This window comes from Mesoplodon densirostris, chromosome 15, assembly GCF_025265405.1.
Source record: "Mesoplodon densirostris isolate mMesDen1 chromosome 15, mMesDen1 primary haplotype, whole genome shotgun sequence".
In the NCBI taxonomy this organism is placed as follows: Eukaryota; Metazoa; Chordata; class Mammalia; order Artiodactyla; family Ziphiidae; genus Mesoplodon; species Mesoplodon densirostris.
The window spans coordinates 50659207-50684908 of record NC_082675.1 but is presented as its reverse complement, the minus strand read 5'-3'; the positions used below and the strand labels follow the sequence as shown (position 1 = coordinate 50684908).

The following is a 25702-nucleotide window of genomic DNA, read 5'->3' as shown; positions in this document are numbered from 1 at the left end:
CTCCCTTTTAGTCAGTTTTCTTTACAGTGCTACACTCAGTGGCAACTGGTTTTCAAACACCTGAATTTATATTCTAAACACATTTTTTTCCTTGTGTGATATTAGCATTGTCCACCTCAGGAGCTCTTTGGAGAATTGGAATTCAGAAAGAATCTCTCAGACACTAGACGTCCATCCCCTCCCCGCTTCAACTAGGCAGCCTCTTCAGACTATCTCTGCCCAGAATGGCAGGAAAGTCTGCAGCCTTGGTCTACCATGCTCCAAAAGAGGAGGAAGGACTCATAATTGTGAAGGTCGAAGAAGAAAATTATGTTTGGGGGCAGGACTTTGGCCCTCAGGGCAATGCCTATAGTCAGGAGGCCTTCCGCCAGCGGTTCAGGAAGTTCAGTTACTCTGACTCCGCGGGGCCCCGGGAGGCTCTGAGCCGGCTCCGCGAGCTGTGCTGTCAGTGGCTGAGGCCAGAGGTGCACAGCAAGGAGCAGATCCTGGAGCTGCTGGTGCTGGAGCAGTTCCTGAGCATCCTGCCAGAGGATCTGCAGACCTGGCTTCGAGAGAACCAACCAGAGAGTGGAGAGCAAGCCGTGGTGATGCTGGAGGAGCTGGAGAAAGAGCTTGACGAGCCAAGGCAACAGGTAAGTAGGTGTTTTGTTTGCTTGTTTTACTGACTGTAAGTTAATGAGGAAGCCATTCTGAGTGGCCTTGACGGGGCTACCCTAGAATTATAAAATTTTTGTCCTTTGGGTTATTATTTGTGCACTGGGATCAAGTCACTAGAGCTTTTAGTCTTGTTGTTTTCTATCTAATCATCTGAATGTGTTTCTGACTCTGGCTGCCCTGCCCTGTTATTCTAAGGGTTTTCCTCTTGTATGTCCTCAGAATCATAGTGTTGGTACTTGATTACTCCTAGGACACAGCTCATGGCCAAGGAATGATCTGGAAGGAAATGACATCTGTGGGAGCACTGAAGTCGCTGAGTATCCAGCTCCAGCCCTTGGAGAACCAGGGCAAGAATGAGATTCAAGAGCCCCACGGTTTCTGTGAGAGAGGTGAGGAGCCACAGTCCACTGGGGGTTGAGGGTGGAGGTGAGGGCTTAAATCCGTGGCATGGGTCATTTTCTTAATAACTGCTTCTTATGACTGTCATTAAGTGCTGTGAAAAAGCCCCCTTGCCTAGAAATATTCTACCATTGGCTCTGCCTAGAATCTGAAATTCCAATATAATTTCTAATTTGGGGTTAAGAATTAAGGTCTCTAATAAGATTCTCTAATAATATCCATAATATTCAAAGAGCAGTATTCTGGTTTTTTAATATTATGGTGCTACTGGCAAGGCAGTCCCTAAGATGGAGATGCATAATGTATCAATAAGAGAAACCACATAGTAACTTGACAAGGGAAAATTTAATGTTATGAATTATTAACTATGATAGAGGATTACGTACTAATTAGTTTTTAAAACTCCCATAAAGTATACAGAAATAACACATACAGGGAGTCTCTAGGGTTGAGGCAGAACGCCCAAGAAAGGAACAAATCTGCAAGAGGGTGCTGCATCTTCCCGTTCCCTTGGCTGAACTGAGATCCAGATCTTGTTGGAGAGGACACAGCTATGGCCCACTGGATGGAGATGTTCCCTGAGTGCTTGCTGGCAGATTTGCTGGGAAACTGCTCTTTGGGGTATGAAGGAAAGCCATTCATGGGTGGGGGGAAAGTGTGTGTTCTAGGGGGCAGAACTCACTGAGAAGCTACCCTCTGGGGTGCCAGGAGCCCGCCCCCACCATGGGGAGGTGCCATGACACAGAACTTGCTGCAAAGCCACCCTCAGGGATGGTGCCCCTGAAACTGATTGGCACTGCTGGGTGCCCCACACGTTGCAGGGAAAAAGAGAGCACACCAGCACCAGGAAGAAAAGCCCCTTCCTCCTCCAGGGTCTGTTCAGCCCCTACTGTTAAAGCTCACATCGTTGTCAGCTGGCCAGGGAGAAGTGTAGTGCAGGCAGGGCACTGAAGGGTGGATTTGAAGCTGACCAAAAGGGCTTTGATTATGTTATTGGCAAAATCATCCCTATGGGGAGCATGTACATCAGGCTTATTAACTTGTTCTCATTAACAAGTTTGTTACACCCAACTACCCTTCTGATTTCATCTTTACCAAGCAACCTTATTAAATTCCTATGAAGCTTAGCTATAATAAAAATGTACATTAGTCTAGTCTGGTCTGTGTGACAGTTAAATTACTCATTAATTTTTGTTATGGTTTTATTGCTCAGTTTCATGAGCTTGGCTAATGAGAGTTAACCCCAAGAGGTAAATCTGTTCATTGTATGGTGATAAAGTTAGGTTTATGAGGCCACAAAGTCAAGGGCTAGATCTTGGACCTTGGAATTCACCAAAGGTATCCATGCATCTGTACGCTGAGACCTCCTAGGAAACTCCCTCCCAGCCCCCCAACACACATCATTAGCCAAGTAAGCCCACTTAAATATTTTCTGCATCAAGCAAAAACTACATTCAAGTGGATTAAAAAAAATCATCTCCTCAAGTCCCCTGCCTTAAAGTAGGTAAATATCTAAATCAGTTAGGGTAGATTACTTCTATTTCCTCCTTTTAAGGTCTTGAGGAACAGAGACTGTGCTGTAATTTTTTAAGTCGTTCTTGGGTTTTTCATACTGATATTTGTTGTGGCCTGAATTATGTCCCCCCAATTTCTATGTTGAAGCCCTACCCACCCCCAGTACCCCAGAATGTGACTGTATTTGAGATAGGGCCTTTAAAGAAGTAAATAAGTTAACATGTGATTGTTAGGGTGAGCCCTAATCCAATATGACGGTGTCCTTGTAAGAAGCGGAGACTGGGACATAACACAAATCGAGGGACAACCGTAAAAGGACACAGTGGGAAGGAGCCACTGCAAGCCAAGGAGAGATAGACCTCAAATGATACCAAACCTGCCAACACCTTGATCTTGGACTTCCAGCCTCCAGAACTGTGAGAAAATAAATTTCTGTTGTTTAAGCCATCCAGTTTATGGTATTTTGTTATGGCAGGCAGACCAGCAAACTAAAACGGTATTAAACTTCTTCTCTGTGTCCATATGAACTACTTCCATCTTTAATTTAATTCCATTTTATTTTATTTGTTTAGAAGAATCCTCATAAAACACACCTGTTCTTGAAGGTAATGAGTACACTGCCCTTTGACTTTGTTTTAACTAAGCATCTCACTGCCTCTGATTCCATCTGTGTTCCATTGCTCTGGTCATCACAGCTCATTCCTCTGGACGTGCTTCAGCTTCTCCACATTCATTTGAAGTACAGGGATAAAAAAATGAAGTACTCTAATGAAGATCTGGTCAATTTACAAGGTAGATTCACACACACCCCCCAACTCTTATTTGTTGCACTCTATATATTTTTATTTGTTTGCCCCTTCACAGTGGTATTATGTTGTTGACTCAATCAACTTATGGCCACAGTGATTCCATCTTCCAGCCTTCCTTGGCCTTAGCAAAATGTCCTCATCCTCCATTTATGCCTGATTCCTAAGTATATGGTCTTGAATGGCCTTGACTGGGTTTCTGATAAATCTCATTATGCTGATCTTTTTTTAGTCTTGAGGGGCTTAGCTCCACCTCTGAAGAATTAATGTGGATCATTTCACATCTTTTACCTAGGTCAGTAAGGATTAAATCATTGGAGGAATCCACCTTGATAGGATTGTAAAAGTTGCCATGTCATTTTTACAACCTTACACTCTTGGTTTTATAATATAATATATAATTTTCCTTAGCTTCTTCACTAGCCTAGCAGTATGTTTTGCTAGAAGAAGAACCTGAGATGGAGATTTGAGTGCAGGTGGTTTACTGAGGTCATGCTCCTCAGGAGAACTCTGTGATGGAGTGAGAGAGGTAGGGTTAGGAAGGGAAAAGATCAAGCAATGATATGGTCTCGGGTAAAACCTAGCCTTGGCTTAATCCATGAGGTGGGGCTTTGGGAGGACCCCCTGGAGCATAATTGTACTGCTGAGTTGTTCCTTCTTGAGGCGGGGTTGGGGGGCAGTGAGGGTGGAAGTAATTTCCTAGGCCAGGTGGCTTTCATCAGCCAGGGCTCCAGAGAAGAGGGCAGCTGTGGGTCGTTAGGAGCCAACACTCACAGCAGCTGAGGGAAGGAGGCACTGTGTTGGTGAAGGGGATCTGAGTGGGTAGTGGAGCATCATCTGTATAGTATTAGGCTGAATCATATTTGTCCATGTGCAATTAAAGGCCAAGTCCCGAGTTAAGATGATTTTAGACCATACAGGTCACTGAAAAGGTAGGGAAGTAGTGGGATGGGGTAAGGGGATGTTATATAGAAGAGCTCTTCTACAGAGGAACCTATGGCTTATTTCTCTTCCAAAGAGCCTCCTATAATCTGTACTCTGCCCTCCAGCATCTGGACTTTGGGCTTGATTGTAAATTATCATTGATTCTAGGAAGATATCAATTAGATTATTTGGATTATTTTTGTACCAATATTTCTAAATATTTAAGTAATCATCTCATATTCTACTTTTAATCTTTGTCATTTCCAGGAATTACTCTAGTTAACTGTTTATCCTAATTTTTTAAATATAATATACATATATAGGTGAAAGAATAAGAGTCTTGATATTTTCCTTATCGATACATCTAAGGTCAAGATTTTTCTCTGGTCTCATAATTTGTCTTCATGTGATTATAGAATTTGAAGAAGTATTTTAAATCCTATAAATTGCATTGCTTTTCTAATTTTCACAGCCCTAAATTTGTCCCTACACCATTTTATTGCAACTTTATACCCTTTATAATTTATATTCTTTATAATTTGACCTATTTACTACTTTGACAAGATTTCTCATTAGGTTGTCAGGTCTCTGACTTTAACCAAGTTGGTGCTTATTATTCTTCTGCCTTTTTTATATATTATGCTTTTATTCATAAATTTTCCCTTTTTGAACGAGCATAGGCTTGAGTAATTTAAATTTCTATTTAAGATCCAAGAACAGTGTGAATTTTAGTGTTCTGTCCTAATCTAAGAGGCAGTGTTGTCCATCTGTGATTTCTGGTAAGGAGTGAGGAAAAGGGAAGCTGGATAGCCCTCTGCTTTGGTCAGGTAATCATTGTGAGCCTTTATTGTTGTGTTTGAAGTGTGATGAACTCCAAGAATATCAAAAAGAAGTATTTGTTTTCATAGAAAAATATGACTTTTCTGAAGCTAAATAAAAATGGTTTTTAAATTAATTTTTTTTTCTTAGTGCAACTACAGCCCTGCTTCCTTCCAGTAGGGAAAGCAGACGACGTAGGGGGAAAGTGCAAGCCTTGATGTTAAGCATCTTTGTTTGAATCCTGACTCTACCAGTTATTAATTCTGTGGCCTTACATCAGTGACATAGCCTCTCTGAGCCTTCGTTTCCGGATCTGTAAAATGCATATAAGTTTAGAGGGCTCTGGGGCGGACGAAAGTAACTTAACAGTTCTTCAGATTTTCCCCACTCAAAATAATTGAAGTTACCTCAGCCATCATTCAGTAGTCTCCTGTTCTGAGTTACTAGAAATCTAGAAATGAGAGGGGCGTGTCATGTGAGAGCTGAAGGTTTGGCACCAGGCCGTCACATCTGCCTCTTGTTTCCATCCAACATCTTTGACCATTTATACATAAAAAAGTGAACATAGAAGACTCCCACCTGGCCCCAGAATGAGTCAGGAACTCACAATATTCCTTTTCTTATGCTCTGCATGTCTTATTCTATTCGCTTATAATCATTTGATCAACTTAGAACCTGCCAGAATCTGCAATTTACCTTTGCACCACCTACCTCTGTCCAATTCTAACCCCTAAAGCATTTCCTAATTGTATCTCCTGCTCTCCTGTTTTTGTAGAAGCACTGCTGATTCAAGACTCTTAGACATCTGTCTTTATTCTAATTACTCTTTATCTCCTCTTTTCCTTTCCCTCATTACCTAAAAGCACATCTTCTCCTCTAACCCAAGATTGTCTCCCAGCTTCCTGGTCTCTCACTGCTACTCCTGTTTATCACTACCTCCTTTAACTAATGTCTTGCCCGGTTCACCATCCCTCCTTTCCAATGCTGACTCTCATTCTAGTCTATATTACTCTCTGAGGGTGCCAACTCTCCCTACCCAAGGCCACTTTTCTAAATTCTAGGTTGGGAAGCTAGTTTTTAAGAGTTTTCCTTCTAATAGGTAAATACCTATTTCATTTGGTTTATTTTCTGTTTCTGCTACAATAAGTTCTTTTCTTCCAACATGGGGAGCAAATGACACTTGCATTTTCTATTCACATTTTTAGATGGCAAGCTGGTGGCTGACAAACTGTTGACAGCAAAGCGAGAAATTATTGAATGTGTGGCATCAGCAGCCATGATATCCTCAAGACGACTCCCTGGGGAAACTCCTTCAGGACAGGTAGTTGAAGAAGCTTTGGGAGGTCTGGACAATTTTGAGAAGCCAAAAGGAAGTGCTTCAGGGGACAAAATGAGTCAGCTCCCTTCCCAGGAAAGACATTTTAGCCTGGCAAGCTTCAACAAGGAAATCTCCACAGAAGAGAGTGTCCTGGAATGTAATGAAGGTGAAGGAAGTCTCAGTCTGAACTCAAATGTTATAACACAACCGAGAATTCACGCTGGGGGAAAGCTCTATGAGTGCTTCGACTGTGGGAAAGCCTTTTGCCAGAGCTCAAAGCTGATTAGACATCAGAGAACTCATACTGGAGAGAGACCTTATGCATGTAAAGAATGTGGCAAAGCCTTCAGTCTGAGCTCAGACCTTGTTAGACATCAGAGAATTCATAGTGGTGAAAAACCCTACAAATGTTGTGAATGTGGAAAAGCTTTCAGGGGCAGCTCAGAGCTCATCCGGCATCGGAGAATTCACACTGGAGAGAAACCTTATGAATGTGGTGAATGTGGGAGAGCTTTCAGCCGGAGCTCAGCCCTTATTCAGCATAAGAAAATTCACACTGGAGACAAAGGCTATGAATGTATTGAATGTGGTAAGGCTTTTGGTAGAAGCTCTATCCTTACTGAACATCAAAGAATTCACACTGGAGAGAAACCTTATGAATGTAATGAATGTGGAAAATCCTTCAATCAGAGCTCAGCCCTCACCCAGCACCAGAGAATCCACACTGGAGAAAAGCCTTATGAATGTAGTGAATGTAAGAAAACATTTAGGCATAGATCAGGCCTTATGCAGCATCAGAGAACTCACACCAGAGTTTAACTCTTTGGGTAAGAGTTGTACAACTATGAAATACTAGGAATTCACTTTGGAGGTGAATAATGGGATATGTATATATGATATATATGTGGTATAATGGGATATATTATATATATATATCATATATATATGGTTCCGTTGAAATGCATGTATGGCAGGGGAGTACCTAGCCTGGTCCATGAGTCACTAAAGGCTTCCTGGATGTGATGAAATCTCAGTTGAGACATAAAAGGTGGGTAGAAGTTAGCCAGACCAAGGCAAGAAGGAAGAGAAGAATGTTACAGGCAGAGGTTATAGCACATGCAATGGCATGAACAGAGGATCTGGAGACATCCCTTCCTCTGAACTCTTCTCTCTGGCAGGACTTTTTTCTTGGGGCCCCTGGTTCAGAAGCCAGGACAGGTGTTTGTTCCTCTCTTCCTATTTAGTCACTGAGTTGGGTGGCCTATCCCAGTTCTCTTGAAGTACTTAGGAGAATTAGTGTGATGGAAGACTTTGCTGCGTTGTATGGAAAAAGGCATGTTTGTACACCAAGGAAAGAATACATATTGGAGGCTAGAGGGACAGTGGGGACTGGAGTGTTTGTGTCCCATGACCCTGGGGCCCAGGAAATGGGAAGCTGACAGGAACACGGGAATGGGAGGTCTGCCTTCCTCATTGCCTGTTCCCTCCCCTCATCACCAGACTCACAGATGCTAAGCTACTTGAGGGCAATGAATATTTGTTGAATATTCCTCAAAACTCTACTTCTCCAATTTTTATTTTGGCAGTTTTAATTAACTCACAATTGCTGAGGGCAGTTAATACCTAAAAGAAAGTTTGAGTCCTCTTCTAAGATGTCCTGATTTCCCTTCCTGATACTGTCACTTCTGAAGAAGATGTGATAATCAAAGCTGTTGTGGGTAATAGGAGAGGTGAAATTAGGGAGGCAGCTTTTGTGTCCAGAGGTTGTAGGATTATTAGTGAGGCCAGTCAGAAATCTAAAAAGATCGTTCAAATGGATAGAGTTGCCTTTTCCTATGGGTGACAATCAAATGATTTCATGTTTTTTGTTTTTTTTTTTGCGGTACGCGGGCCTCTCACCGTTGTGGCCTCTCCCGTTGCGGAGCACAGGCTTCGGACGCGCAGGCTCAGCGGCCATGGCTCACAGGCCCAGCCTCTCCGTGGCATGTGGGATCCTCCCGGACTGGGGCACGAACCCGTGTCCCCTGCATCAGCAGGCAGACTCTCAACCACTGTGCCACCAGGGAACCCGGTTTCATGTTTTTAATACCATTTAATATTTTTTTACTGATTGTGAACTAATTGTAAATGTTGATAGTACAGAAAATGAGAAAGTATAAATCACCCACGATCCCACCATCCATAGAAACTTTGTTAACATTTTGGAGTACTTCTAGTAGATTTTTTTTACCCCCCCCCCAACCTTAATATATGTGTACTTTTTTGGTGAAAATCTTGTTTGGTAAATCATTTTTAGTAACTGATTTTAACACTTATACTTTTGATTATATACTTCAACTGTTTATTTAAAAAAAAGTTTGAAGTATAGTTGATCTACAATGTGGCGTTAATTTCTGCTGTACAGCAAAGTGTTTCAGTTATACATATATATATATATACACACACATTCTTTTTAAATATTCTTTTCCATTATGATTTATCTCAGGATATTGAATATTGTTCCCTGTGCTATACAGTAGGACCTCATTGTTTATACTTTAACTATTTAGTATTAGAATGTAATGCAAGATGTCTTGTAATAAAATTTGAGTTTTAAGTTTTGCTTTGAAATTAATCATTCAGTAATAGGGAGCACCGTAACACGAATGGAAATGTGCTGGGAGAATGGGGGAAGGAGTTGTGGGAAGAAGGCAGGGAATTGGTGGTCTTAGCTTTGATTCCTGGGCCAAAACATGTCTGGAAATGATACCTAGTCCCTGGGGCTGCAGTTCACCAGGTGAAGTCACAAAATTGAGGGGACATCTGGAGCTGCACTGTGGTTGAAAGAACATGGGAATGAGAGCAAGTAGCCTCTACAAACAGACGCATCGTCCACAAGAATCAGGACGCTTCCCCACCTTGGGAGCAAGAGCCTGGGAGAATGCCACAGCTTTCCCCTCCCCTCTCAGAAGGTCCTTAATAGACACACATGTGCAGGAACACCCCATGACCCTTTAGACCTATCATCATTTGTGCCTGCCAACAAGAGAGCTGTGAACGATAAAGTTACTGAGCAGCAACATCTGGTTTTGGGCCATCAGAGAGCAGGGGGTAGATCTGCCTACCCGGCTCACCCTTCCTCTTGACTTTGCAGAAATGCTCTTCAGGTCAGTTCCTTCTGCATGGAAATGATTGGCAATCCTCCTTGCTCTGAGGATTCACTTTACAGGGCAAAAGAAGCAAAGTTGTTCACAGGGGGGATTGGAGAGACCAAGGTCAGACTTGTTTAAATCTCTAATCCTCTCATCTGGACAGTGTTAACTGCAGCCTGTGGAAGTGAGGAGGGAGGAGTGGAGAGGTAGGAAACTGGTATTAAGCACTTTGCCTAAATTCCACATCTTTTAAAATCCACATCTTTTAAAATCTGCGCAGGACCCATTTAAGGTGAACAGTGGACTGCCTCTACACCAAGAGAAATGAGGGTTCTGAGCAGAAAGGAAACGGATGGATTACTTTTCCTCAGGCAACTCTGGTGAAGGAAAAAACAATTACCTTTGACATTCACCTACTTGGTGCCCCCTCTGTTTCATATAGACTGTTGAAGCTTTAACTGTAAGAGATCACCTACTTCAGCTCTTTTAAACTGAGGGTCCAGAGTTGTCAGGTGACTTGCTTATGGCTGCAGAATTCACGGAGAAACACTAATGAGAACAGAAGTCTTCACTTCAAGGCTACTGCTTTTCTCAACTATAATCACTTTCATGCAAATAACTTATATTTGCACAGAGATTTATAATTTGCACTTTTTTGTACACTAGTCAGATGAGTACATCTGCCATTGTCATTTACCAGTTAGGAAGTCACAGATCAGTTAACGAGTTAGCTAACTGCCTAGGACTTGGAAGGCACAAAGATGCCATAGAAAGCACATGCTTTTCTTGATAATTTCTCAGCTATCCTGGGCTTCCATTCCCTTTTAAACCTTTTTTTCTCTAACTTTAGAAATTTTAGGTATTTATTGTAGAAAAAATTGGAAGACACAAACACAAGAAAAAATTAAATCTCCTATAGTCTTATTACTCAGATATAACCAGTATAGCACTGAGATTATATACATTTCCAATATTTTTAATGCATAAATATATTTTTACACAAATAGTATTGTACATATCATCTTATATTTTTACTTAAGATATGAACGCTTTCTTATTTAATATTAACATCACTTTTTAACAGCTTTTAAGACTTTGTATACATTCACGATGGTTTCTGAAGCATACATTTCTAGGTAGAATTTTAAAGTCAAAAGGCAATGCTTAAGGCTTCTGGTATTGATTGCCACAGACAGCATTTACTCACATCTCACCAGCAGCATTAGAGTCCCAACTTCCCTGAATCTTTGTTAGTTTTATGAGGGAAAAAAAGTGCCATCTCAACTCTTGCTTTAATATATATTTTTAGTTCTAGCAAGGCTAATATTTACTGTCCATTGGCATTTATTCTTTTGTGATTTGCCTATTTAAGTACTACTTTTTTCTATTGGGACTTTTTCTTGGGGAGATAGTACAGAGAACTGGCTCCCCAGACGCGTTCTGGATTCCTACTGCCTGGGTTTAAAGTCTGACCTCACCACTTTGTAGCTACATGACCTTGAGTAAGCCATAACCTCAAGCCTTCATTTCTTCATCTGCAAAATATGGGCTGAGAATACATATATACAAAGCCCTTTGCAAGTACCTATTGTTTCTTACCAATATATGTAAGAACCCTCTATATAAAGAATACTTGCCTTTTGTAATATATGTTGTTATCAATTCCTACTTAACATTTGTTCTGCCCTTTTCAGTTTGATTGGATCTTCCTCTGTGGAAGAGGAATATGAGTTGAATAGCTTTACCATGCTATTTTGTTATTTAACCTAGCCCTTTCTTTTCTCACATTCTCTCTCCAAGCATGGGCATCTAGTCCTCCTGCCATTCTTACTGGTTAGTACATGCTCATGCCCCAATAGAAGTATTACTTCTCTATTTATCCTCATGAAAACTTCCTATGTACAGGACTTGAGATTCCCAAAGGTTTGAATTTTTGGTAAGGTGTGTTGTAACTCTGACCTATTAGGTATTTTAAATAACATGTCTTTCTGTTGCTGACTAACCTATACACCTTTCTGCACTGCACTGAGAAGCACCAGTCTAGGGATCCTTTTCCTGCTGGGTCCCTCAGAAGAGGGCAGTTTCTCTGGATGGACCATGACTGTTACTGTTATTTCCCTTTAGCATGGTCTTTAACAAAATTCACGACTGTGAAATACTGCTGATATGACAAAACTGAACACGTGAGGTGCCTGGAGAGTAACAGACCCAGCAATGGAGGAAGTTTTTAGTGCCTGAGCCTACGTGTGTGCACTAGGAACTGTGGGAGTACAGACCCAGAAACAAATGATATGGCAGCCATAGTGGCTTCCGACCCAGAGCCTGGGGAGTTAGGAGGAAGCCAACAGAAGCGCTGGTCACGTCTTAAGAACCAAAGGAGTCCTTATGTCTGCGAGGGTGGGATTTGGAACTCTAAGACTTTTAACTTCTAGACTGGGCTCTTTCTGGCCCCCTGCCCTCACCCACATGGAAGGCCTAGCCTCCAGGTTGGACAAGGAAACTACGTTTTAACCCTTGCCCTGGGGTCATACAAACCAAGTCAAAGCTCCTCACCACCCCATGCTCCAAGGACTCCAGGTTTTGTCTATTAACAAATTTCTCCACTGGCTCATGTTTCACTATAGGCACTGTAGTAAACAGATTCTGGCCACATGCATGCTTTTCCTACAGACAGGAATCCACTTCAAAAGGAACTCAAAAGGAAGACTCCAGGCAAAATGGCCTTTTCCTTTCCTCAGAGTGCCAGACTTTCTTCCTGGCCATCCTACCTTCCTGGCCACTCATCCTTCAGATAATTTTTCTCAGAAGCCTTCCCTGATCCAAGGTTGGGCCAGGTACTCCTTAACATCACACAGCACTGATCGTACCAGTGTCACTGTTTGTGTCGTCCGTGAAACTGAAGGTATGGTCTTATTTTCCACTGTATCCCTAGTGCCTGGCACAAAGCAGCCACTCAAAAAATAACTGGTGGAAACTTAATTTGTATTTCCTTTTCACTATCTCACTTCTGGTCTGCTCTGGGCTCAGTAAGTCATCGATGAAACTGTTTCCCCATATCTTGTTGCCCTTCCACTGTTCTTAACTGGTCAGTAAAATTTTTGCATTCCTGAGACAAAATGTCCCTTATATTCTCCACACCATCCTCCAAATCTGACCCACTGACAATTAGATGCAGTGACAAGAGCTGCTGTGTCCTTTGTGACATTCTCATGGAAAATGATGTTTCAATGTTATAGTCCTGTCTTTCGCAGTTCCTGAGTATTCTTACTGGTAAGAGAAAGGTGGAAGCAATGATTCTTCTGTCTGCTTTTCTAATTAGTGACAGGAAAAGCTTTCAGGGGACAATGTGCATGAGCACTGGCAAGTGCTGTATAAAGTCAGATTGATTCGAGACCTAGTGCTGTACAACCACCTCCATGGAGTCTTACTCCAAAGTAAATTAAACCCTTTTGACGAACAAAGATAGAAGCCTGACTGAAGTATTTACAGTATTCATAAGTCACTTTACAGTGTGGACTCTCTGATGGCGCATGAGGACTGATCTGTGCCTGAAAGCCTTCCCACATTCACTACATATGTAAGCCTCATCCCCAGAGTGGATCCTCTGATGTTGAACAAGGGCTGAGCTCCTTTTGAAGGTTTTGCCGCACTCATTACACTGATAAGGTTCCTCTCCACTGTGAATTCTCTGGTGTCTGATGAGGTTTGAGCTCAGACTGAAGGCTTTTCCACACTCACTACATTCATAGGGTTTCTCTCCACTATGTATTCTCTGATGGGTTATCAGCTCTGAGCTCTGCCTGAAAGCTTTTCCACACTCATTACATTCATAAGGTCTTTCTCCTGTATGAATTCGCTGGTGTCTAATAAGCTTTGAGCTTTGGCTAAAGGTCTTCCCACACTCATTACACTCGTAGGGTTTCTCACCAGTGTGAATTCTTTGATGGATAATGAGATATGAACTTTGACTGAATGCTTTGCCACATTCATTACATTTACAAGCTTTCTCACCAGTATGGATTTTCCGATGTCTAATGAGGGCTGAGCTCTGGTTGAAGGCCTTCCCACATTCACTACATTCATATGCTTTCTCACCGCTATGAATTCTCTGATGAATAATAAGATAGGACCTCAAACTAAAGGCCTTCCCACACTGGCTACATTTGTATGGCTTTTCTCCAGTATGGATTCTCTGATGTTGTGTTAGAGCAGAATGCTGTTTGAAGCTGTGCCCGCATACATCACACCTGTAAGGTCTCTCTTCTGTAGGAACTTTCTGATACGTTATAGAGTTTGTATTTAGAATCAAGCTTCTCTGGGGCTCAGGATGGTCTTTGTTTCCTAGAGATTTGTGTGTGAAGATTACTTGACTAAAACTGCCCCCTTGGAAAGGGGATCTTCTTAATATCTCCCCTGTAGCACTTCCTTGCTGCCACTCTGAACTGCTTTCATGTTCACTAATTCCTCCAAATGAAGGCTCCTGGGGAAGTCTTTGCGATTTCTCTCCTGAAATGTCCTTCTTTGTTGCTGATCCATTATTCTCACAATCTGAAATGATAACAGCAAAAAAACAACTTTTTATTTCTCCACTTTCAATACTCCCTTTCTATGTGAGAGAAAATAGATTCTTCTACTTACAAAGATAAAGCCATCTGCATGTATCTTTTCTTTAACTGGTCAAAATAGGGTCCCTCCTCCTTTCTAATACTAAGGCCTACATCTACAGTTTGAAATTTATCCTTTCCTGCTTCCTCTGAGACTTCAGTTGATCAGTTACCCACTATTCCTTTCCTATTGTTTTCAATCTCTTTCTCTGCTGACTCCTGTTCGTCAGCATTTAAATAAATTCAAGTCTCTCATCTTTTTAAATCAAGCTCCTTGCCTACACATCTCCCTCATGCAACCTCACTCCCACTGAGAATAAAGCTTCTTCAAACGGTTGTCTGTACTCGTTCCCATTCTGTAATCTGGTTTCTGCCATACCTGTGCACCTCCCACCCCCCCCCCACTACTGTCATCAAAATCAACTTCATAGCTGCTAAATCCAATGGCTTCTTTCTGGATCTTACTTAGTTGGCCTCTCTGTAGCACTGACACTGGGGACCACATCTTCCTTCCAGAGCCATTCTCTTCCAAATACATTAGCCTGATTTCCGTGGCTGTTCCTTCTTAGATTCAAGATCAATCACTCGAACACGAGTTCCTCAGGGTTCTGTTCTGAGCTCTCATATATCCTCACTCCACCAACCCTCTATGTCCTAAGCTTCAATCACTACTTATGTTATAAGCTAGTATCTCCCCAGATCCCCAATTCTATCCCAGTTCTATGAAGCTCTAGACCCTCGTATCCAATGCTAATTGGCCATATTACTTGTAAATATTTGACAAGCACCAAAATGTCCCAAACTAAACACATCATCATATGTATTTTTCCCCTTATGTTTTCCCACTTATATGAATAGCACCACCATTAACCAAGTTGTTCAAGACCGAAACCTGAGTACCACCCTCAACTCCTCTCCCACATGCTCCACGTTTAAAATGACCAGCTACTGCAATTCAAGTTAAATGCAGAAGAACAAGAGTCAGCCGTGATCTTTCCCACCTCTCACCACAATACATCTTGATTTATTCACTGTGGCCACTTGGATTACAACTGTCTCTAACCAGACTCTACTCTTGCCTTCCTCAAATCCATTTCTGCTCTGCAACTGAGTCCTAAATCACAAATCTGATCATGTCACTCACTCGTCTAAAACCCTTCAACTCTTCCCCACCGTACTGTACAAACGAATGAGGATGACAGACACATTTTCACAACCTGTGTCCCGGTTTCGTCTCTAGTTTCCCTCTAACCAGCTCTCCCCTAGGAGTTCTCTCTTCAAGTTAAATTGAATTACCTGCAGTTCCTAGAATGGACTGTATTCTCTCACCTTCAGGATTTTGTGGACTTTGCTCGTGTGATACTGTAATGTGGGAAATATAGATTTGGCCTCATCCCCAGTTCCTGGCACAGAACTTTTAAAACCCCTGAAAAATTCCTCTGTGGTAGAGATGAGGAGGTGCCAGAGGTTATGCTAATGAGTTGACTATTGGAGGGCAAGGGGGCTGGTTGATTAGAGTGTTAGAACTTTTGGACCCATCCTCTGACCTCTAGGGAGAGGGGCTGGTGATTGAGTTAATCACCAATGGCCAATGATTTAATTAACAAAACCTCCATAAAAAGCTTAAACAAAGGGGTTCAGAGAGCTTCAGGGATGGTGAATGCACCCAGGAGAGTGGTGAACCCCAAACTCCAGAGACACAGAAGCTCCTGTGCTCAGGACCCTTCTGGACCTTGTGCTATGGACCTCTTCATCTGGCTGTTCATTTCTGTCCTTTATGATGAACAGGTAATGGTAAGTAAGGTGTTTCCCTGAGTTCTGTGAGCCATTATAGCAAATTATGAAACCTGAGGAGGGGGTTGTGGAACCACCAATTTGCAGCCAAATCGGACAGAAGTGTGGATAATCTGGGGACTCATTACATGCAACTGGCATCTGATGTGGGAGGCAGTCTCTTGGGACTGAAACCTTAACCTGTGGGGTCTGCACTGGTTCTGGGTAATGTCAGAATTGCTTAATGGGAGGGAAAACCCCACATATGCAGCGTCAGAAATGTTGTGAGCAGGGAAAGAGTTTTTCCCTTTAGCTCGGGAATCTCCTCCTCCCACCTATTTACCTGGCTTTCTTCTACTCAGAGTTCGAGTCCTAGCTTAGATGTCTCTCCCTCCAGGAAGTACTCCTTGGACCTCTAAGGTTGAATTAGGTGGGTGCCTTTATATGTGCCCCCATAGTACATTAATTATTCTGTAATTTACTACCCTCTACTGTATTATAATTGCCTTTTTGCTTGTCCACCACCCCATCTAGGCTTGAAAATTCTTTCAGGATAGAGACCCAGTGCCTACCACAATACAGACGTGTATTAGCACCTTATTAAATCATGAAATGAAGGAATAAGTGGATAAATGATGGGGAAACTGACACAAGGAGGGCTGACTGCAATTCATCAGGATTGCTGAATACAAAGGTGCTCAAGAGTGAGCGCCTCCACTCTAGAATAATAAACGTGAGGCTCACATGGGGCATGCTGTAAAATATTGTTAATTCTCTACCCTCAAGACCAGAGGCCTGATAACAGTTCCCAGATGAGTTTCTATTTCTTACCGCTTCTGGGGGAAAGGCAAGGTTCCCAGGGTTTCAGCTGTGTCTTTAGAGGCTGGAGTTCGATGTTTGTTAACTCCTGGGATGCTCCAAGACATGTCAAATCCGTCCATGGCACTGCTGGTCCCTGTGGACTAGCTGGGACCTGAAATCAGTAAAATTTGTGAGAAAATTTCTTTGTGAGAAAATCCCTAGGGAAAATGCTTAGTAAAAGTCTCCAAGAGGTCACCGAACACATCTCCAAGGATGACGGATAGGAACAAAAGAACTGTTTAAGGACAGAGACAGGTATGGCCCTGGCAGTCACTTCAGTGTTATGGTTCAGTAGAGACGAATTCTCACCCCATTCTTATAATGCCGCCACATGCTCCAGGAAGTAGATTCCTTTTCCCAAAACATATCACATCTCCCTGTTCTCACCTGCTGCCCTGGATCATCAAATTCCCTCTCCAAATCCTCCAACAGAGTCACAGCTTCCTCGCCACTTTTTGGACTGTGTTGCTGAACCCAGATCTGCAGCTCCTCAGGCAGGATGCTCAGGAACTGCTCCAGCACCAGCAGCTCCAGGATCTGCTCCTTCGTGTGCAACTCTGGCCTCAGCCACTGACAGCAAAGCTCCTGGAGTCGGCCCAGAGCCTCCCGGGGCCCAGGTGTCTCCTGGTAGCAAAACTTTCTGAACTGCTGGCGAAACAATTCCTGGCAGGATCGGGTACTCCCATTCTGCTTAAGTTTCTGACCCCAAGAAAGGCTTTCTTCTACTTTCACTAGTATTAGCTCTTGTTCCTGAGAATTCTGAGGTATTGGGGTTGAAACTGCTCTGGATTCCATACCCGTTCTGGGCTGAAACAGCTTAGCAAAAAGCTCACTACAACTGGGTCCTCTACTTCGGAGTTTCTTTTGAGTAATCTCTTCTTTCCTGAAGGATATAAAAGCACTGTTAACTTACAGCAATGAAAAAAAACCTCTAAGAGCTTACAATAATAAAGATCAGTCATCGCTCTAAGAACTTACAATAACAAAGGTCAGTCATCGAAGTAATATATGGAAAGGGATCAGGTTTGAGACTGTAACTAAGTAATAATCAAATGACAAAACTAACAATCACTCACCTCATTCAACGTCTCTCATTTTGTAGAATTCCTATCACATTTATGCTATGAGAAATTATTTTAGAGGCAGAAGAATGCAATATTAACATGAATCACATATTGAGGAATTTCCTTTTCAATTCTCTTTCAATCCTGTTTGCATCAAGGAGAACAGTCTGTCTTTAACATCTTCTGAAGATGTTACTTACAGAATTCCCTTTTAAATAAACTATAGGCCTCAGACTTCCATGGGTAACAGTATCTAGCTCGGATTTGATATGCTGATTTTTAAACATTTATTTTTAGTTATCTTTAACCTATGGCACATAATGGTGCTTTTCATTTAGGCAGTAATAAAACATTTTTAAAAGTCCATATTAAACATGAGTTGATTTAAATAAAAACATTGTTGGACGTTTGCCATTTGATTAAATTTAGTATTTAATGCGCTTCTTCAACAAACATTGAGGCACTTATTATGGGCTCTGTCCCGAGCCAGGTATTAAGATACAAAAGTTTTTGCTCGTGAATAAATGAGTCTACCTAGGAATTAACCAAGAAGTATTTGTTAAATGCTTACCATGTGTGCAAATGTCAGATATTATAGAGACACAAAAGCAAAAACGTTAATCTCAACTCTCAAAAAGCTTAGAAGATAGGGGAGTAAACATTTTAAAAAGTGAAATATGGCAACAAATAATTGTTTTTAATTTTGTAATATACAGACCGATCATGATCTGATCTTTGGATGGGAGAATATTGATAGAACGGTGTACCCTTGAATTAGCAAGACAGATCAGTACATTTGAACACTAACACTACAGTTAACTTTAGAGAAAAGAATATTTAGCCTACAAATCCGTGGTTTATTAACCAGCCCTGCCGCACTAGCCTTTCTATTTTTATATCCCGCTTAAATCGCAGCACCTGCGAAATCACGCCGGTGGGGGAATAACTGCCCTTTCCGCTGGAAAGCAGGGGCAGTGCTGGTCTCCTCTGCGTCCCCAGGACGCTCGGAGACGCCGCCCGGACAAGGTGCCGAGACCCGGAGATGGGCAGGCCGAGAAGCGGGGCTCCTCCACCCAGCGTCCACCGCCCCGGCCGCGCGCCCTCCCCGCCCCCGCTCCGTCTCAGGCCCAGTGTCCCTCACCGCGAAGCTCAGGAGCCGCCAGGGCACGAGCCGCGAACCTACAGCCGCGAGCCACAAAGACCGGAAGTGCGCGCTCGCGGCCTTCCGCTCGCGCGCCCTCCCGAACCTCCATCCGCCCCGCCCCGTGCTCACAGTCAGCCAATCAGCGCGTGGCTCCGGCCCTCCCACCGCCTTCCCGGGGTGGCTGCGGGCCCCGCGGAGCGTCGACGCCACGGCGAGGATTCTCTAGAGGCGGGGATCTTAGGGGGACGTCGCTCTCCCCTAGGGCACTGCTCCACGCCTCGGCCACCTACTACCCTGGCTTTCTTCCTCCTGACTTTGTGTCTTGTCATTCCCGAGTCATTTTACCTCCAGTTTTCCAGAAAGTAATTTGGATTTTCCTGTAATTCCTGTGCATTTCCCGTACTGCCGACAGAAGTAAACCTGTGGATGAACGGGCTGAACAAAAAGTAACAACCATTTATATTCCTTTTCCCTCTGCGTATCGTTTGAGCCTTCCAACTGCTCTGCGCGATAGCTATTTATGCCCATTTTACAGCCATAGACTCTGCCCAAAGTCAGGCAACGTGTGACCGGAGACGCCGAAGTCGCCGTAGTTCAAGGACACTCTGGGGTCCCAGACATTGCGCCTCTAATGCAGGACTTTTCCATTTTTCATTGGAACTTAGCTGGCTTAAGTTTTAGGGTTTAAATTTTTCTTTGGCTATTCAGTAGATTTTAAAATGATGCCTCATGTTGTTTTAACTTGCATTTCTTTTAAATTAGTGAGTTTGAGTTAAAGTGTTTATTGACCATTTATGGTTCTTCATGGAAAAGGCTTTTCCCATTTTTAAAATTGAGGTGTTACTATGTTTCTTTTGTATTTGAGAGAGGTTTTTACTTGCTGAGGATATCTACTCTCATTTGTTACAAATATTTCCCCTCTTATTAGTATTTAATTATTTTGTAAATGTTAGTACAAGGTAATACATGCATAGAAACACATTCTCCTTTGTGAGCTAAGACAATTAAAACAAATATTTGGAAAAAATATTCACTAGCATTCAGAGTGGCTCACTAAATAATTCTTAATCGTTGTGCGCAGACTATGGTAATTTTACAAAGCAAGAGAACAAGTAATACAGCCTTGTGTTTCAGCTGTTGCTGCCTAACAAAGCACTCCAATAGTTAGTGACTAAAAACAGCAGGTGTTTTATTGCTCACAATTCTGTGGTCAGGAATTCAGACAGGGCTTAGCAGAGATGCTTTATGTGTCAGTCCTCTTGGCCTAATTGGGACTGGAAGGTCCAAGATGGTGTCACTCACATTGTTGTGGTCTTGGTGCTGTCTTTTGGCTGGAGTTACTTGATTCTCCTCCATAAAGTTTCTCTCCATGTAGTGACCCATCATTCGGGAGTTAGCCTAGGCTTTCTTACGTCATCCTGGTTTCCAACAGTGAAGGAGGAAGGGAAGATGCTTGATCTCTTAAGACCTAGGTCTGGAACTGGCATTTTATTTATATATGCGTAATACTTCTTCTGTATTCTGCTGGCAGGACTAGTCTCATGGGTAGCGTCTTGAAATAGACTACCTTTTAAGAGGAAGAACAGCTTGAACATAGGAGGAAATTTAAGCAGTTATCATTGCATTCAATCTACCACACCTTGTTATATAGAGAAGCCTACTATTTAGGAGCAGAGCTATTGAGAGAGAGAAGAAATGCTCTCAATTGCAGTGGTAGAAAACCTTACTAAATGTCCTTAATGTTTAAGCCTTTTTATTACCTAATATAGCTAGGTGCGTGGAGGTCAGGCCATCGCCAGGCTTGGTTAATTCAATGAATTGACAATATTGTCAAGGACCCAGGTCCCTTCCCTCTTTTTGCTCCTCCATCTTTAAGTGTGTTGGCTTGTTCTCCATTCTGGATTTCCTTATGGTCCTAAAATGGTCTCAGTTACAGGTTACAGATAATACCCAGAGGCAAGAAAAGGGGGACACCCTTATATTCGGTCTCTTTTTAAGACTAAGGAAAACCTGTCCCCCCAGCAGATTTTCCCTCATATCTCATTAGTTAAAATTGCTTCACCTGTTCATGCCTATCACTAACAAAGGGGTGAGGCTTCCAAGATAGGCTTGGCCAATTGAGATTCATATCCCAGCCTCTCCTGAAAGACACAGACAGTCTGGGGAAGGTGAACAAAATTAGGGTTATGTTAAAAAGACAGAAAAAGAGGATAGATAGATGAATAATGAGTGTGCAACAGGAGCATCTACTTCAGTAGGTAATCTTATTATAGGTAATAGGCCTATATGGGTAAGAAAGTGAGACACTTTGAAAAAAATTCAAATTCCTATCATTCCTTACAAGATGGTACAGATATTTAAAATATAAACCAGTTACTTAGTTGCAAGAGATGTAGACTAGAGATTTATAGTAAATTTCTAGGACTTGGTTTAAATTCCTAGTGGAATAGCAACTGATTACTTTTAAGAGCCTTAGTCGACAATTTCCACTTACATAGTGTCTTAGCCCATTTTGCTATAACAAAAATACCATGGACTCAGTGGCTTATAAACAACATAAATTTATTTCTTACAGTTCTGGAGGTTGGGAAGTTATGATCAAGGCATCAGTAGATTCGGTGTCTGGTGAGGACCCACTTATTCATAAACTGGTGATTGGTGAGTAAAGCTATTCATTCAGTAAAGTCCAACTGCTTGAATTATGTAAATATCATTTAGCAGTGCTATACTTCATGGTCTTCATCAAGTGAGATAAACTTAACTGTAAACCACTATTCAGTTGTAAAGATAAAGAAAATGGCTTCTGATGCTCAAAGGAAAATGGATCATTCTTTCATTCAGCAAATATTATTGAATATTAGTATATGTAAGAAAAGTGAGGGATTCAAATGAAATAAAAGGTAAGCTTCCTCACTTCACTTACAACTATAACACCTAGAGTATAAACTTCATGAGGGCAGGGGTTTTGTTTTTCTGTTGTCATCTCCCCAGTATGACTAGCAAATACACAAGAGAGAGCATTGGTTCTGTTAAAGTAATTCAACAGGGAGGTCGTTTGACCGAGGTGGCTGTAATGCCTTGGCAGCCTGTATAAGCAAACCAAAACCTAAGCCAGAGTTGATTCCTGTAAATACCTCAAGGTTAAGAAAGTGGAACTTAAGAACAGCTAATCACAAACAGCCAACTAGGCTTTCTCAAATGAGGCCATCACTTAAGCTATAGTCAATCAATTTCCTTGCTTCGCTTCCACGTCTGCTCTATAAAGCCTTTGCTTTAGCTCCTGCAGTGGAGTGCTCCTAGCCATTTTCAGTTTGGTGCTGCCTGATTTGCTTTGATGTTTGCTCAAATACACTCTTCAAAATTTTCATGATCCTTAGTTTACCTTTTAACAATACCAAAACTAGCGAGAGTAATTGAAGGATTCAAAGACGTAGAATATTCAGAAAGGAACATTTTGAATAATATACTTAGACTCTTTATTTTAACCTAAGATTTATTTTAATCAGGTTTTGACAGACAAGCAGACAACAACCTTTGAAAGAAGAGTTTATTACTCACAATTACCCAGAGGATGGTAGGCACCACATGCCACATGGGGCCATATGGCGTCACAGGGAGAAGTAGAGAGAACTGGGACTAAACCTTTGTTATAGTGCTGAGAAGAGCTAGGTGGGGATGTCCCCTACTGAGAGGGAAGCAAAACACACAGTTGATGCTTGTGATTGGAGGGTTTGTGACAGATTTCCGAATGCCTGATGGTGGAGGTGTTTGTAAAAAACCTTGCATCATTAGCATGGCTCCATGATGCCAAATCATTAATACAGAATATCAAGAATAATTATTACACAATTAAATTCTATTACTGTTACTGTTATTTCACCAACTTAGCTTTGTATTTTTTTAGACACATAATAGATGTATTAACAGAACAAGACAATGCTTATTTGTAGCACACAAGACAGTAAACAAAGGCCTTACTTACTGAGTTGTTTCTCTTTGCCTCAATGTCAAAGAAAGCCGTTGAGGTTGCTCATGAGGTACATTCTTTCATTTACCATGCCTAGAACAGAGATAAAGCTACAGACAGGCTCTTATTGTTGTTTACTTTTTTTTTTTTCCCTTTATGGGTTAACCACAATGACAGATCTCATCCTAGCTCTTAATCCTGCCAGCCACTTCAGAAAGATCTTCCAGCAGGATTCTGTTCTGCCTTAGGGGTGACTCAACAAAGAAAGATACATTCTAAGATTGTGGGGCGGGGGGGAAAGGCAATGCCTTTCTAAATGAATGGATTATGAGTAATGAAAAGAACAACTCTACTAAAGAAGCTGAATGAAATATTTTCTAATGGTTTTGTGGGTAGGAAACATTAAAGTGTGGAGGGGAGGCTTTTTTTTTTTAAAGCTGTAGGACTTAGGTGTTAAAAGGCACGTCATTTCATTGTAACTATTATTTGTGGTAAGCTGGACCTGTTTAAAAATCTAATTTGGTTGTCTTGAGCTTGTATTATTTGCCTATATTCTTTTGTTGTTGTATTATTTGTTACTAGAAGGAGATTGAGGTTTTAACTGAATTCCTTTTTAATTGAATTTTTAATAGAACAGTGAACTTATTGAATCTTCATTGGGTTTCTATTTGGCAACATCTAATGAGAAGTTCATTTCTTTTAATCTTGTTAGGTAACATGGTGGAAAATGACTAAAATATATACTACCCAATATTACCTCTAGGCCTCCCAAATGCCAAAATATACTTTCATTTTAAAAACATTTTTCAGGAGGTACAATCCAGTTTGCTTACTTTTCCTGGATTTGTTTTGCTTTTAAAAATTCATTATTTTATATCATCTTTTTGTGACTGGGATTATACTGCTACAGGTAATAACACTTTCATATTGAGTAAAAGAATTTAGAATAGAAAAAAAAAAAGGAAGTATGTATCCTTATCTCCACACTTCCATAATTCCCCCAAAATCGTACTTCAATGTAAAAGTAAGTGATAGCTTAAAATCTTTTCAATATACTCTCTTATTTATTAACCCAGTTTCCTCTTACCATTCCAGTGAAGTTGAACCTTAGAAGATAGTGACCTTGTAATTGCCAAATCCAGTGACCTCTTCTCAATCCTTATCCTTCCTGAACTCAAGCACTTTGTCACTGTTAACAGCCTATCCTTTTTTTTTTTTTTTTTAGTTTCTAGGGCACTATTTTTCTCTACTACTCCAGCTGCACTTTGCCTAGCTAGCTCCTCTTTACCACCTACTTCCTTCCTTCAGGCTTCTGCTGAGCTCATCTTCAACACTCTCCGTATATATTCCCTCTGTTGGGGGAGTGATTTCACTCTTCTACTCATACATAAATGACCCCCCGAGTTGTATTTTCATTCCTGACCTGTTTACTAAAGGAAAACCATTTCTCTGTTCGTGACACTTCTTACACCAAGTGTGTGGGTCTTCCTTACCCAGCAATCCTCCAGTTATCTGTGGACACAAACTGGGTGTCCTACAATTTAATTCAGTTCTGACACTAACTACCCCGTCAGCACAGGCCCCACAGGTGAAAGGTTGAGTCCCATACTACTGCCCCCTACTTGAGACAACAGGTTTTTTTTTTTTCTTTTTGCGGTATGTGGGCCTCTCACTGTTGTGGCCTCTCCCGTTGCGGAGCACAGGCTCCGGACGCGCAGGCGCAGCGGCCATGGCTCACGGGCCCAGCCGCTCCGCGGCATATGGGATCCCCCCAGACCGGGGCACGAACCCGTATCCCCTGCATCGGCAGGCGGACTCTCAACCACTTGCGCCACCAGGGAGGCCCGAGACAACAGTTTTAAGTAGTGGGTTCCCAGCTTACCCACACTTCTGTCTGACTTGGCTATAAATTGGAGGTTCCCACAGTCCCTCCTGCACAGGTTTGATAGTTTGCTATAACGGCTCACAGAACTCAGGGAAATACTTGACTTACTATGACTGATGTATTATAAAGGATACAAATGAACAGCCAGATGAAGATGTATATAGGGTGAGGTCAGGAAGGGTCTCAAGGTGTGGGAGCTTCTGTTCCCGTAGAGTTTGGGTTGTGCCACCCTACTGGTAGCTTTCTGAACCCATCATTTAGGGTTTTTATGGAGGTTCCATTACAAAGGCAGGATTGATTAAATCATTGACCACTGATGATTAACTGAATCCCTAGTCCCTCTCCTCTCCCTGGAGGTCGCTGGGTGAGGCTGAAAATTCCAGTCCTCTAATCATGTGGTTATTTTCTCTGGCAACCAGCCCTCCCAAGAATCACTCCATTAGCATCTACTCAGGTGTAGTTGAAAGGGGCTTATTATGAATAACAAAAGACACTGCTCTCACCCCACCGCTCAGGAAATTCAGGGGGTTTAGGAGCTCTGTGTGAGGAACTGGGGATGAAGACCAAATATGTCTTTCTTATTATATCTACCAAGCCCCAAATCTTAATTTCCAACCTGTGAGGACATCTATCCTGGACAGTTTACCAATTCTTCAACATTCACACAGCCAAATTCGACTTGACTACCTTCCTTCATTTTTAATCTTATTAATAATTAATTGTTATATTATGCAATTATTAGAACAATTACTTATTAACTTGCTTTTTTAACCTCGCACATCATGACTAAGTAGAAATTTTAGGGCCAGTGGAAGGCACTGGGAAAAATTGGTCA

At 41.9% G+C, this 25702-nt stretch overlaps 2 protein-coding genes across 2 annotated transcripts; one reads left to right on the top strand and one right to left on the bottom strand.

Annotated features, from left to right (window-relative positions):
• The first annotated feature begins 224 nt into the window (after nt 1–224).
• ZSCAN30 (zinc finger and SCAN domain containing 30) lies at nt 225–7257 on the top strand. The gene is made up of 3 exons (XM_060118176.1): nt 225–632; nt 908–1046; nt 6326–7257. Exons 1-3 carry the CDS (start codon nt 225–227, stop codon nt 7255–7257), a joined length of 1479 nt encoding a protein of 492 aa, XP_059974159.1.
• A 5111-nt stretch (nt 7258–12368) lies between these two features.
• On the bottom strand, nt 12369–19074 carry ZNF397 (zinc finger protein 397). The gene is made up of 4 exons (XM_060118175.1): nt 19013–19074; nt 17195–17690; nt 16778–16919; nt 12369–14117 (listed from the first exon to the last, which is right to left on the bottom strand). Exons 2-4 carry the CDS (start codon nt 17600–17602, stop codon nt 13069–13071), a joined length of 1599 nt encoding a protein of 532 aa, XP_059974158.1. The 5' UTR covers nt 17603–17690; nt 19013–19074; the 3' UTR covers nt 12369–13068.
• Nucleotides 19075–25702: the final 6628 nt, after the last annotated feature.